This window comes from Vitis vinifera, chromosome 19 (genome assembly GCF_030704535.1).
Source record: "Vitis vinifera cultivar Pinot Noir 40024 chromosome 19, ASM3070453v1".
Classification (NCBI taxonomy): Eukaryota; Viridiplantae; Streptophyta; class Magnoliopsida; order Vitales; family Vitaceae; genus Vitis; species Vitis vinifera.
The window spans coordinates 20,514,837-20,530,000 of NC_081823.1; the positions used below are offsets into that span (position 1 = coordinate 20,514,837).

Consider the following 15,164-nt stretch of genomic DNA (forward strand, 5'->3'; position numbering starts at 1 on the left):
CTATTTTCATCCTCCATCTTAGAAGCTGTAGTGGGTTTGACTAGATGAGAAAAACATGGGGCGAAGTGATGGAGGAGGTGTCCCTGTCAAGATACAAAATTGCTGGCATATGCAGTGACACGGCCCTGTGTAGAGGCAACTTAGAAAAGTTGAAAAGTCTGATGATTAATTCAAAGTGTAACTAAAGAAAATATACGGCCGCATGACAATATTGAAAGATAAGATCAATTTGAATAGATGTGTATAGAATATTGGCAGAGAATTTGCTATAAATACTGTCAATATCATTTTATATCGTTTCATCTCAAAGGCAAAACACAGCGGTTGGCATAGACAGTATTACAACTGCTTAAACTTTGAGCTTTGAGTGTTTATTGCAATGGCAAACAGTGACCACATAGTTCTTTTAGATTACTCCGCAAGCCCTTTTGCAATGAGGGTGCGACTGGCTTTGGCAGCCAAAGGGATCGAGTATCTGATTAAGGAAGAAGACTTGACCCAAAGTAAAAGCTCTCTACTCTTGAAAGTGAATCCAGTTCATCAGAAAATTCCAGTTCTAATTCACAATGGGAAGCCCGTATGCGAGTCCTTGATAATAGTGGAATACATTGATGAGGTTTGGAAGGATAGATGTCGTCTTCTGCCGGCTGACCCTTACCAAAGAGCAAAAGCCAAGTTCTGGGCCGACTTCATTGACAAAATGGTGCTTAGTTAATTAACTCATTTCTCCTTTTCTCCCCCCTTCATTTTTCTTAATTTCCATCAGACTACTTGTTTTCTTGAACTACTTTGGATGTGTAATTACATTAATTTTTTATTGTGATTCAGGTATACCCATCCTGTTATAACGTGTGGGCAGCAAACGGAGAAGTGCAAGAGGCTGGCAAGAAGGAATTCATAGACAGGATTAAGATGTTAGAAGGAGAGCTTAAGTCGAACCCTTACTTTGGGGGTGAGACTTTGGGTTTTCTGGACATTGTTTTTCTCCCATCGTACTACTGGTTCCATACATTCGAAACTTTTGGGAAGTTCAGCATAGAAGCGGAGTGTCCAAAGCTGGTGGCATGGGGTAAGAGGTGCATGGAGGAGGAGTTCGTGTACACCTCTCTCCCTCACCCACATAAGGTCTATGACTTGGTGGTGGATTACAGGAAGAAAATGGGGATATAGCCTTGTTGTGATGTAATTGGACACCTTTGAAGATTTGTCTCGTTGTTTTGTTTAATTAATAAGGGATATTATTGCGGTTGTTTGAAGTACTTGTGTCAAGAATCAATAATAAATTATAGTACTTTTGATGGGACTTATGCATACCTATCCAGCATACCAACTTTTCTTTTGGACTCTGCAGCCTCCCTGGGCAAGTACCAATGGGCTGCATCAAAGCTTGTCATTGATGTATTTGAATGTACAGTGGAAGCATGACATTATGGTTTGTGGTTAAATGTACAGCTCAAATAAAGGTAGGAGGATTGGCAGAAACAGGCATGTAAATTAATTAGTCCATTTATTTCCGTCTTCAAGTGGCGATAGATCCTTTCTAAAATACCTTTCTCACAAGAATAACGAACACGTAGCTCTATTTTGATGGGACAGATTTAGTGTTCTATCAAAAGATTATGGCATCGCAGGTGATCCAAAAAAGAACAGCTTACAAGAAGTTCCCATGGATCAGCGCCGTGAGAAATTTATTGTTTGAACGTCTCATTTTTTAACATCGGTGGAGATATCATTTTCATTCTGGGAAACTGGGAACTATGCAGCGCACCAATATTCTTTTTCTTGACCAGGACTGACGAAAGCAGTGACGTTGCATGATCAAAGCAATGACGTTGCATGATCAAAGCAATGACGTCAAAGCAATGACCGTACCACAACCAAAGTTTAAAACTTATTTTACAAAAATTTAAACTTTAAGCCATAGCTGATAGACATACAGCCATAGTTTCCCAAAATTACTGTGTTAAAACTTAGAACCAACTGCCAGACAAAAATTTACTCCTGCATCTTCAAGAATACGTTGTGGCTTTACCAGCAATAGAATCAAGAGCTTCAGCTGCTTCATGTCTAACCATTGGGCGTTCATTCACATTCCTTAGTATATATAGTGGAAAGTGCAGCTAAAACAACTTTGTCTTGTAATTGGCCCCAAACATAAATAATTTGTAACAACCTGAACCTAACTGTGTAGATATTGTCCACTTTGGATTCAAAAAGACCCTCACGTTTTTAAAATGCGTGTACATAGTTAAGATAAGTCATACTTATATAGTGTCATGAACTTTTCCTCCTATCCAATGTGAGATGTCACAAACATCCCCCCTCTCCCTCATGCAAATACAACAATCTTGTTGTATCTCATAGGATTGTAAGATCAAACATACAAACACCCCTTAAGGGGTCAAACAAACCCTCACACCGGGGTTAGGGATCAGCTCTAATATCATTTGTAACGACTTGCACTCAACCGTATAGATATTGTCTGCTCCAAACCTGAAGGATCCCTCACGACTTTAAAACGTGTCTACAAAGTTAAAAGGAGTTCATACTTATAAAATGTTGGGAACTTTCCCTCTATCCGATGTGGGATGTCACATAACCTCTAACAATTGGTAAGCAAACATGGATATGCAATCCATGTTTCCACTGCCCCTGAAGGCGACACCCCAAGATTATTATTTTTGGTTTTGGTTTGAATTGATCTTGAACTTGAATTGGTTTCAGATTTTTTCTAGAGAAAAAAGAGACAATTCTTTAATTCTCTCTTAAATGACAAGTTGTATGTGTCTGAACATATATTATTATTAAGAGAGATACATCCTAGTTGAGTGATAAATAATTTTTTATTTTGTTTTATTGGGTGGTTATGGAGAGTAAGTATGGTGTAAAACCTTGCCCACATAACCTCAACTAGTGATGTTATTTAGTGATAGACATTTTATTAAGGGGAAACTTTATGTCATAGCGAGCTATCTTTGGTTTCAAGTATTTTATAAACTCTAAGGAACATGGTTCAAAATATCGGTTGATTCCAGCACAACTCGGTCGAGTCATATCTGGCTCGATACTGGCAGCGATGAGTCTAATACCAAAAACAATACAATACACAACTCGATATTGAATTGGTAAGATTTGAATGACTCAATTGATATTTCGAGTTTAACTCGGTCAACTTGGTTAAGTTATAGAGAAAATTTCCAATTAATACGAAGATTCCCTTTTCTTTCCCATCACAAAAAGAATCAAAATATTTTTAGAGAAATTAGAGATTCCTCTACAAAAGAAACACCCATGATTTTGAAACCCAATCTTTCAACACATCAATGACAACATCAAAGAAAAAGAAAAAGAAAAAACAAATTGAAACTAACCCATGATCCTTTCAAAAGTCTTTAAAAAGAGAAATCAACAAAGGATGAGGGCACATAGTTGAAGATTTACTTACCTTAACACAAATTGAGCAGTGTCGAAGTTTAATCTACAATGTGTAGGAGCTTTCACATGCCAACAGTGTCACAATGGTGATTGGACACCAACAAGGCAACCCTCCTCCCTTTGATTGTGGGTGTGTGGTGTCATGACTTAGTGCCGACAGGTGTGTGACTGTGTGTGGTGGTGAGGGTGGATTCAATGGAAGGCAACAACAGTCGTGGTTTGTTGGGGAAAGGCTTGAACTTGAAGTTATAATTGGTAAAGTTGAAATTTTATTTACATGTATTTATGTATTTAAATATGGATGTTGTGTATGCACTATGTGGTGGACAGTAAAATTGGAAAGTAATTGATTGATATGGACCTATAATTTTATATGAATGGCATGTGTATCATGGAAGCTAAAATTGTTAAACTATTAATTTATATCAATTTATAATTTTGTATGGATAGTATATGTAAGATGGAAGTTTGAATTGGTAAACTATTAATTTACATAGGTTTATAATTTTATATGGATGATATGGCCTTGTAAAATATGATTTATTGGTAAAATTATTTATGGTATAAAATGTATTTATTGGTGAGGTAGGAATTGAGCCCAATTCGGTAAAAAAAAATAAAAAATAAATGCATTTGTATGGATGGTTGGGATGAGATTTAATAATAATATTATGGATGATATTAAATATATTTATATGTAATGTTTTTATATTTTATAGAAATTATATTTTTAATTTATTAAATTATGTAATTTTTTTATCTTATAATATTAAATTGATTCACCGAAATTATTTTTGTATGGTATAGAAATTATATTTCTTAATATAAAATAAATTTATATGGTAAACTTTATATAGTATGTTTTTATATGGTATAGATATTGTATTTTTAATCTATGTTTTTTATCTTATAATATTGTGGAATTAAATTACATTAGAAAATCAATAATTATTTAAAACAAATTTTTTTTCAAAGGATCATAATTATAAAAGTAATGATTTAATAACATGTTTATATTAAGAAATCAATAATTAGTTTCATGTGATATAGAGATTATATTTATATTGAATCATTTTTAATTTGTTATATCATGATTTGTTTTTTATCTTATAATATTGTAGAATTAAATTTACAATTTAATTATATGTTTAGGAATTGAATAATTGATTTAGTGAAGTTGATATGAATTTATGGATTTAATAATTTGTATTTAATGGTATGCATTTACATGGCATGGAGAAATTACCTTGATATTTGAATCAAGTTTACTTCATTATATCATGTAGATTTTTTATTTTATAATATTCTAGAATTAAATTATAATAGGAAATCAATAATTATAAAATAAAAAAAATTTAAATAATTTTTTTTATAAAAATATTCATTTATTTAACTATTATTTAATTTAATGAAAAAATAAAACATATAGATAAGTGGAAAATAAAAGATGGTGAACTTAAGTGTGGTCATGTTTATTGCTTTTTTAGTAAAATTTATTTTTATATGGTAACAATATGAATTTAATGGTATATATTTATATTGTAAAAATGATATTTATATTTTAATAAATTTTATTTCATTATATCATATAGATTTTTTTATTTTACAATATTCTAAAATTAAATTGCATTAGGAAATCGATGATTATTAAAGCAAACCTTTTGTTTAATTAATTAAAAAAACATATAAATAATTAGTGGAAAATTGAATATTATAATTCTTATATAAATGTGTTTATGTTTATTTAATTTGAAAAGTAAATTGTTTTATTTTTATACATGGTCAAGTTAAAATTTCAAAATGGCTCGAAAACATGATATTGGATTGGAGCATGTAGAAGTTGTTGGTGGTAGTTGAAGAATCACCAAGAGTAAATATTGTGGCAAAGTTATACATAGAGGTATAATAACATTAAAGCAACATATTGCATATATCTCCGAACAAGTGGAAGAATGTCCACATATACCGATAGAAGTGTCACAAAGTGTTAGACAACATATGACTAATGCTTAAAAAAAAAAACTCAATTAAAGAAAAAAACGGAACAACTTTTGAGCTCCTTAAATGAAGAAAAATTCTATGAAATTGATGAGACTAATTCTAATGATGAAATTAAGGAAGTTGGTATGGTTGATTTTGAAAGAAGACAAATAAAACAAGTAATGAAAGAAAGTCGTCGAATTTTTTAAGAAGATAGACATGAGCATCGAAAGGATGCTAGTTTCTCACAACCTTCTAGTGTTGAGATTAAGCATGGATCGGTACATAGCTTCAGTGTAAGAGAAGGAGCTAACATACCTCCAAAAGGAATTGATCCTTACATGTTCCCATCAAAGTAGAAATCAATAAAAAAACTTGTCTTTGTTGAAAGCATGAAGAAAGTGGGTAAAACTATTTCTAAATTCTTGTTTTTTTAATGCAATACCCTTTAATGCAACTAATAGTGGGCCTTACTATCAATCAATTATTGATATCATAGTAGAATTAGGTTTAGGCATCAAAGGTCCCATAGGATTTCAAATTAGAAATACATATTTGGAGGAGGAGGTGCAAGAGCTTGAGGTGTATATAACCACATTGAAGGCTAAATGGCCTACATATGGGTGCATAATCATGTGTGATGGTTGGAGTTCTAGGACTAGAAATCCTATCTTCAATTTCATGATTTGTTATGATAGAAGCATGATATACCATTCTTCAGTTGACACTACCAACATACCTAAGATAGCAAACTACATCTTTTACCTTATGGATAAAGTTATAGAGGAGGTTGGGGAGGAAAATGTTGTATAAGTAGTCACTGATAATGAGGCAAGTTTTTAAAGCAGCTAGTATATTGTTGATAAAGAAGTGAAATCATTTGTTTTGGCCTCCTTGTGTAGCCCACTGTATTGATTTAATGCTTAAAGATATCAGAAGCATGGAGTAGATTAAGGAGACTTTAGATCAAATAAAGATGATCACGAGATTTATTTATAATAGCTTGAAAGTAGTGAATTTGATGAAAGTGTTCACCAAGGATAGGGATCTGTTAAGACTATGAATAACTCGATTTCCCACTAAATTCATTTCACTTGAGAGTCTTATATGTTATGACATTGATTTGAAGAGAATGTGCTCAAGAAATGAGTGTCATGAATTCAATAAAGATAGAAGCAAAAGAAGTCTAAGAGATAAGGTATCTAACCTTATCTTGACTTATCGATTTTAGAAGAGGGCAGGAAAAGTTCAAACCATCATGGAACCTCTCATCAAAGAATTGAAATTGGTTGATCAAGATAAAAAGCCAACTCTGTCAATCATTTATGAAGCAATGGATAGAGCTAAACTATCTTTCAAGGTATCAGTCAAGCAATGGAAAAAGCATTGGGAAGTCATTGATAGAAGGTGGGAAAGTCAATTACATAAATATTTGCATGTTGTAGGTGATAAAAAAAACTCTTTATATATTTTTTATTATTATTTTCAAGTACAAATTATTATAAACTAATCATTATTTAACTTATGGCGGCACATTTATCAAATCCAATGATCCAATATTAGAAGTATTTCTCCAACCATCCCGAAATTAAAATTGGATTAAAGGAGGTTATCAAGAGATTAGAGACAAATTTGGATAGACAAGCACAAGCTATTAATGAGGTATAATAATAATTTATGACCTCTATCAGATACATTTTATATATGTAATGTGCATTAACAAAAAAAAAAAAAAAACAAAACATTAATGATGTAGGTGAAATTATTTGTTGAAAATCAAGGAGAATTTGGAAGTGCACTTACAAAGAAAGCAATAAATCAATCCCTTCCAAGTACTCAATACATTTACTTCTATTACAAATAAGAATTATCATCATTTTTTGTTAAATATATCATGGTGATTAATAAGTATGCATTTTCTTTATTATAGCTAAATGGTGGAACGACTATGGCGACAAAGATCCACATCTACAAAAAAAAAAAAATTATTGTTAAAATTTTAAATCAAACTTGTTCTTCATCAGGTTGTGAAAGAAATTGGAGCACATGGTCATTGATTCACACAAAGCTGTGCAACTGTCTAGTAATGAAAAAGTTGCATAAGTTAGTTTATGTGCATCACAACATGCAACTTTAGGTTAAGAATGTGATGCAAGAGTGAAACAGTGAAGATTTATACAATCCAATTGATCTAATGATATCTTTAATGATGATGATATATTAAATGAGTGGATACGAAAAGGAGAGGAGCCTATTTTATCATCTAATAATTTGGATTGGTTGGATAAAGGTCTTCCCCCTAATGAAGAAAGTAGAGAAACAACTCATGAAGATGATGGTGCTACAAGTCGTAGAGTTAGTAGACGTACAAACACTACTACACAAGAAAGAGATATTGATTCTCATCATAAAGGTAAGGCTCCTAAAACAGTTTCTTCAAGTTTTAATAGTCATATATCCCTATAGATTAAGCCACTATTGATGAAAGTTGGTGGCAACAGGTATTCTCAATAAAGACACCATGATATCTCATGGATTGAGACATTGTGTCCTCTTAGTTGATCTAAAGGAAATGTTATCATGAAATCTATGGTCATAGTAATTCTTTCAATGGAATTTGGCATATGCTCCTTGGAGCTAAAGTATGTCATTTGATTCATTTTCTATAGTTTAGGCATATTTAGGATTTTAGTTTATTAATTTAATTGATTCCATGCCTTCATTTTCATGTTTTGAAGTCTATTAGTTCTAGTTTTGATTCATCTAATGTAGATTGTGTGTTTTTAGAATATTAATAGACTAGATTCCATTGATCTTATTAATGTATGGTTCTTAATATTTCTTATTAACTTTAATGTTTCCATTTTCTTATTTTTTTAGGCTTAGGTTCCTTTGATCATATTATTCGAGATTCTTAAAATTCATAGTTGTTAGTTCGATATTAGTTTTATGCACTTACATTACAATACATTAAAATAAAATCTAATTGGGAAATTTTTGAACTTTTTTATCAAAGTGATAGTTTTGTATGATCATACCATAGTTCATAACATACTTATATTATGAATCATTTCTAAAAACAAATGAAATACTAATTTGAATTCACAAGATTTGTAGGTTTATATATATATATATATATAAAGAAATTATTAAATAATTTCAATGCACTAGATGAATGATGTTAATATACTGATAATGATGTGTTAATACCAATAGGGTATGAATAGGCATTTTTAGAATTATTACTTTTGTAATGAAATATAAATACAACATAAATGCATTATACTTACAATACAAATACACTAATGTTACAATATATTACAACATAATTTGATTTATTTTTGTTTAATTTTTTCACTTACTATATTGCCCAACAAATAGTTGCATGTTATTTCATTGAATAGTTGTATGTTAGTCAATTGAATATTTGTATATTATTCAATTGATGAGTGCTCATGAAAAATAATTATTCATTCAATTATGTTAACAAAGTTTTTAATTATATGTTGCATATATAAAACCACATAATAATCCTTAGGATGTGGTTTTTATTTACGAGATACTCTTAAAAATCACAAATTTTTTGAAAAAAAAAAAAGAAAAAAAAGTATATTTCAAATACTTTAATTTCTTTTATATATATATATATATATATATATATTCATTCAACCCCACATTACTAAAGGAGTAAAAAAATGACAAATTTATTGATGTGATAACATAAAATAATTTATAATTAATAGAAAATAATAAACTAGATTAATAATGCACAGTTTATTAGATTATTTTTATGAAAATTCTAACTTTCAATTGGGCTTATAATTTCCAAGTCCATTCAAGCAAATAATAAAATTATTTTTATCATTAACTTTTATAAGTAAACTTTATTATATAGCATGTTGATTGTTCAAAAGTTAAAAACAATTTTTTGGGACAAGAGATATGCACTATTGAATAACTATACCTATCATCATGTATGGGCCCCACATTATTGATAATCTCAAAATTATTTATTGATAATATAGAAAACATATTCAAGGGTAAAATTATCCTCTAAAAATTCTTGAGATAAATGACTCTTCCTAGTAATTATCACATGCAGCCCACCCTATCCAATAAAGTGAAGTCCAAATGTTTTTTTTTTTTTTTCGAAAAAATGAATTCTCTTTATCAATGATCCCAAATAGAACATGAAAAATTAAATTCCTTTTTGATCTTTTTAATTTAAATGAATATTTTTTTTTAGATTTTGACTTCTTAAAATTGAATTTTGATGCACAAAATATTTAAAAAATATGCTTTCTCGAGAGAGATACAATTTTTCAAATTAGCAACTACTACACATGACCGAATATGGACAACTAATCAAGTTATATGTTTTAAAAATTCTTTTGAATGCTTTCTAACCTTGGGGTTTTTTTTTTTTTTTTACAAACTAATCATTTCAAATGAGTTGTGTGATTTTTTGTATGAATTTAGAAGGTGTCTAGGTATTTTTTTCAAAATTTAGTTTACACTAGTTACTTTTTTCTACCCAATTCCAGACTTACTAGAACTTTTGGGTGTTTTGGTTTAAATCTAAGATTTTAATGATTGTTTAGTCACTTGAATAATGAACTTAAAACATAGAGGATGTCTCCTAAAAAATTTTGTAACTAAATTCATCTGTTAGATATTTTTTTTAAATTTATTACGAGATATTGTTTTGGTTAAATGCTGAAACTTCTATGTAACGCTTACTCTGCTATTTACTCTAGAGTTTTGGCATGTCATGACTTAACTTTGACTTTTTTCTGTAACGTAGACATATTGACTTCATTGTGCAATTTTTCTTGCTATAAAAGGATGCTTCTAGTTTTATATTTAGGATTTTTCTTGTACATGTTACCGTTCTACCCCTTTGTTGTTTGTTTTGCTTTAGTGTTTAATCTTGGTATTCCTTGCCATTTTATTCATCAAATATCTTAACAATGAATTGTATGCATGTCTCATTTGAATAGATGATATTTTTCTTACACTCTACATTTACTTTATGTTATATATACACACACCATGCATGCTAGGATTTAGAATCTCACTATTTTCTATTTACTCTAGCCTTCTTTATCTTATGGAAGTACTTTGTAAATTACTTATGCTATTAAGGTACACCCTTCACCATTGATCTCTTAATTTAACAGTTGTGTATGATTCATGTGTGAACGAACATCCCTATCCTCGATGTTGTCATTTGGTTGTCTTGATTGTTATTTTATTATACTAATCTAAATTGTAATGCATGTAAAGTGATATGTTATCTAAACTAACTTTAATGTCTTGCGATAGCACTTAAGAAGCAGTTCAAGTATACTTGTTAACTCTACTTTATGTTTGTGATTGAGAATGCTTGTGTGTTTGTTTAATATATTATCATAATCTAGGTCAACACCTTAGCCTTTCTTGGTATCCTCAATCAATTAGCTAATTGTCATACTTCCCTTAATTAGTTAATAGAGACCTTTTTAGTGCTTAGAGGGGTGCTACCTTTTTTAAGGTACCTTCTTGATAGGTAACCTGATCCCCAAACCTAACTCAAGTTTTTCAAAGACACATTTTTCCAAAATTTTATGGAGTCATTTTCGCTTAGGGTTTTAACTTTTTATTTTATTTTCCCTTTTAAAAAATAAATATAAGTGGCAACTCCAATTTTTTTATAAAATATAGTTTTCACTTTAAAAATCAAGTCTCACCATCGAGTAGGGATGCACGTGAAAAATACAAGTCCATGGCCACATTTTGAGATTGTTATTATCTCAATTATTCTTTCACCCTTGAGCTACGTCTTTAGTTGTCCTTCGTCATTGAGTCATGTCTTTAGTTATCCTTCAGCCTTAAGACATATCTTTAGATTATCTCCTGACCCTAAGTTGCACTCTAAGTATTATTTTAGTCATCTTTTTAGTCATCATGACACACCTTCTTATCATAGTTGGCCTTGAGCCACTCCATTAGATTTTTTTTCTTAGTTATAGATTGACCTTGAGTCTCATCTTTAGATTGTCCTTTGACCTAAAGTCATACTCTCAAGATTATTTTAGTAATCCTTTAGGTCATCATGACCATGCTTTCTCATCATTGATCAACCTTAAGTTATGCCCCTAGATTATCTTGACTTTTATAGTAGATCGGCCTTAAGTCACACGTTTAGATCATCCTTTGACTTGGAGTCGCACTCTCAATATTATTTTGGCTATCTTTTTGGACATCATGACCACATCTTCTCATCATAGATCAACCCTGAGCCATTCCATTAGATCTATTTCTTAGTTATAGATTAGCATTGAGTCATTTTTTTTTTTCATCTTAATCTAGTCATAGATCAGCCTTGACCTGAACCTTTAATTTTTCTGAAGTCTTTCAGTCTTTAGTATCTTTGTAGTCATCTTTCAACCTTAGGCCACACCGATAAATCATTTTCTTATTATAGATTGGCCCTGACTTACATCGTTGATCTTTTTCTTATCATAAATTAGACCCAAACCACAACTTTTGATCCTTCTTCAACCTTGAGTTGCACCTTTAGTTTTTCTTAGGTCTCTGCGCCTTTAATATTTCTTTAATTATAGATCGGCCATGAAGCTACACAGTTAAATCATTTTGTTATCATAGATCACCTTAAGTTGCATGGTTAGATCTTTTTCTTATCGTAAATCAGCCTGAGCCACAACTCTAGATCATCATTTAGGCTTGAGTTGCACGTTTAGCAATCTTTAAGTATTTGGACCTTCAATATCTCTTTAGTCATCTTTCATCCCCTACTCACATCATTGATTTAGTTCTTTTTTTTTTCTTATCATAAATCAACCCTAATCCGCATGTTGGATCTTTCTCTTAACATAGATAGGCCCCAAGTCTTGCCATCAGATCATCCTTCAACCTTGAGTACACCTTCAGCTATTTTTATGCCTTCATGTCTTCATTATATCTGTAGTCATATTTTGGCCTCAAGTCATGTCATTGGTTTAGTTTATCATTTTTCTTAGCATAGATTGCCCATGAATCATACAATTAGATCTTTTTCTTATCATGGACCACTCTCGAGTTGCATCTTTAGATCATTCTTCTACCCTAAGCTAAACCATTAGCTATCTTTAGGTTTCTGTACCTTCAGTATCTTTTTAGTCATTTTTAGGCCTTGGCCCTTTCAGTCTTAAGTTATTCCTTTCTTTAGGAGTCATACCCTATGTTCTCCCTTAGGCTTTGAGGATTTTCAATCCTGAGCTTTAATTTTTTCATCTTAGGAGTCGTTGCTCACGTTTGATGAGAATCAACAAGCATTCAAGGATCCATTGCATGTTCCAATTGGGCCTATTACTAAAGCAAGATCTAAGAAGATCAAAGAAGCACTTAATGGGCTAATTCAAGAGATTTGGGATGATTCTAATGCAGGACATTCCAAGCTTGGCCCAAAGGAAGATGAAGGTGTAATAAATTTAATCCAAGCTATTAAGGGCTAATCTGGCTTGATTAGGTGTGATTTATGGCGTGGATTAATAACTGATTGACTTTCCAACTTCATATTAGTTATTTCCTATTCTAGAGCTTTTAAATTCAGGCCAAATCTACTTTAATTTTAGGCTTTATTATTTAGAACGTTTTTTTAGCTATTTTCCTATTTTAGATCTGCTAATTTCATACCAAATCAACCTTTATTTAGGGTTTTAATATTTAGTATGTTTTTTTAGCTATTTTTCCTATTTTGGATCTGCCAATTTCAGACCAAATCAACTTTTATTTAGGGTTTTAATATTTAGTAAGTTTTTTTCATGACATATAAATAGCATGCACTCATTGTAATAGGACAATTTTTATTGAATAAAAAAATCAGAAAATGTGAGTCTTTGCTCTTCTTTTGGTTCTTCAAAAACTATTAACTTATCAGGGATTCTTCCTTGTGGCATTCAATCTTTAAACCTTCGATTCGTGATTCCATTGTAATCATTGGGTCAAGGTCTATTACTTATACTTTGGTTCGCATTTCACTTATAAACGTTGGGTCAAGGTTCTATCAAAAATCTGTATTTTAGCTTTTTTGGGCAATTATTCCAATACTGTTTGTTGGGTCTCAAATCATGTCGATTGAGGTTCGCATCATTTGGCATCAGAGCATAGGTTCTAAAATCAGTTTTCTATCTCTTTATCTTTTGTTTCCTTTTATCATCCTATCTTGTTCCTTTTGTGTTCTTTATTCCTCGTTCTTATTTTTTTTATGTGCACTAGGTTAAAATCGTGCACCAAGCTCAAAAAAAAAAAAAAAACTTTAGAAAGGAAATAGAAAATGGCCAAAAAATAAAAAAATACAAATAAATATATTGAGTGTAGTTTCAATTCTCTCAAATCAAAATATTATTTTTCTTTTGTCCTCTTCCTTTGATTTAGTGTTTCTGTCATATTTTCTTACCATTGGTATTAGTTTAAATACTACAAGTTGAATTTATTGATCAGGTTTATTAGTTTAAGTAGAATTGAAAAGGAAAAGCTGCAAGTGGAAAAAGGCAAGAGAATGTGAGACTAATATCGGGAAAAAGCCAATTTAAGAGTGAAACACGAGTGTGAGTGCAAACACATGAGGGAGTGTTGTGAGGAATTATTTCTAACATTTTTTTTGTAGTTTAAAAAATATGTCTTCCAAGGGCGAAACATCAAATAAGGAAGGAGGACAGGAGTCATCCCTCATGTTGCAAGCTATGCAACAACAGTTTGAATGCATGAACGTGGTGTTTAATGATATTCGGGATCGGATGGATAGGCAAGACGTTGTTATCGCTTCTTTGCTAGAGGAGCGTACCCAAAGAGCCCCTAATGCTAGAAGGCAAAGAAGGCGTGCACGTATTGATGATTTTGATGACTGCCATGAGGATGAGTTTGAAGATGAAGAGGATCAAGCTTCATTGAACCATGAGGGCAGGTTTGCGCCAAGGGGAGAAAGGCGTGGTAGAGGTTTCCAAAGAGCTCCAAGATGGCAAGATGGTACTGATAGAAACCAAGGAAACATCCAAATGAAGATACCATCGTTCCAAGGGAAAAATGATCCAGAAGTGTACTTGGAGTGGGAGAAGAAGGTGGAGTTCATCTTTGAGTGCCATAACTACTCCAAGGAGAAAAAGGTAAAACTAGTTGTGATTGAGTTTACTGACTATGGTGGGATCAAATTGTGATGAACAGAATAAGAAACTATGAGAGGCTTATTGAGACATGGGAGGAAATGAAAGCCACCATGAGGAGGCGGTTTGTCCCTAGTCACTACTATAGGAACTTGTATAAAAAATTACAGAGTCTTTCTCAAGGCTATAGGAGCGTGGATGACTATCACAAAGAGATGGAGATTGCCATGAATCAGGCTAATGTAGAGGAGGATAGAGAAGCTATTATGGCAAGGTTTCTGAATGGGCTGAATCGGGACATTGCCAACGTGGTGGAGTTACAACACTATGTGGAGTTGAAGGACATGGTGCACATGGTAATAAAGATGGAACGACAGCTTAAAAGGAAAGGAACTCGGTCATTTCAAAATCCCGACTCCTCTACTTCATGGAGGCCAAATGGGAGAAACGATGAAGGGGTTGTTTTCAAGTCCAAAATCGAACCACCAAAAGGAGAGATGAAGCTTCCAATGTCAACAAAGGTAAAAATGAATTCCAAACTCATAATCGTGATATTAAATGTTTTCGTTGTTTGGGAGTAGGTCATATAGCTTCACAATGCCCAAA

General features: G+C 31.7%; 1 protein-coding gene and 1 pseudogene across 1 annotated transcript; both read left to right on the forward strand.

Moving 5' to 3' along the window:
* Window positions 1–301: 301 nt before the first annotated feature.
* Window positions 302–1,305, forward strand: GST1 (glutathione S-transferase). Its single transcript, NM_001281248.1, is given in 2 exon segments — window positions 302–703; window positions 829–1,305. Coding segments are annotated over 2 exon segments (666 nt in total). The 5' UTR covers window positions 302–379; the 3' UTR covers window positions 1,171–1,305.
* A 12,770-nt stretch (window positions 1,306–14,075) lies between these two features.
* LOC132253361 (uncharacterized) overlaps window positions 14,076–15,164 on the forward strand; it is a 4,772-nt pseudogene continuing 3,683 nt past the window's right edge.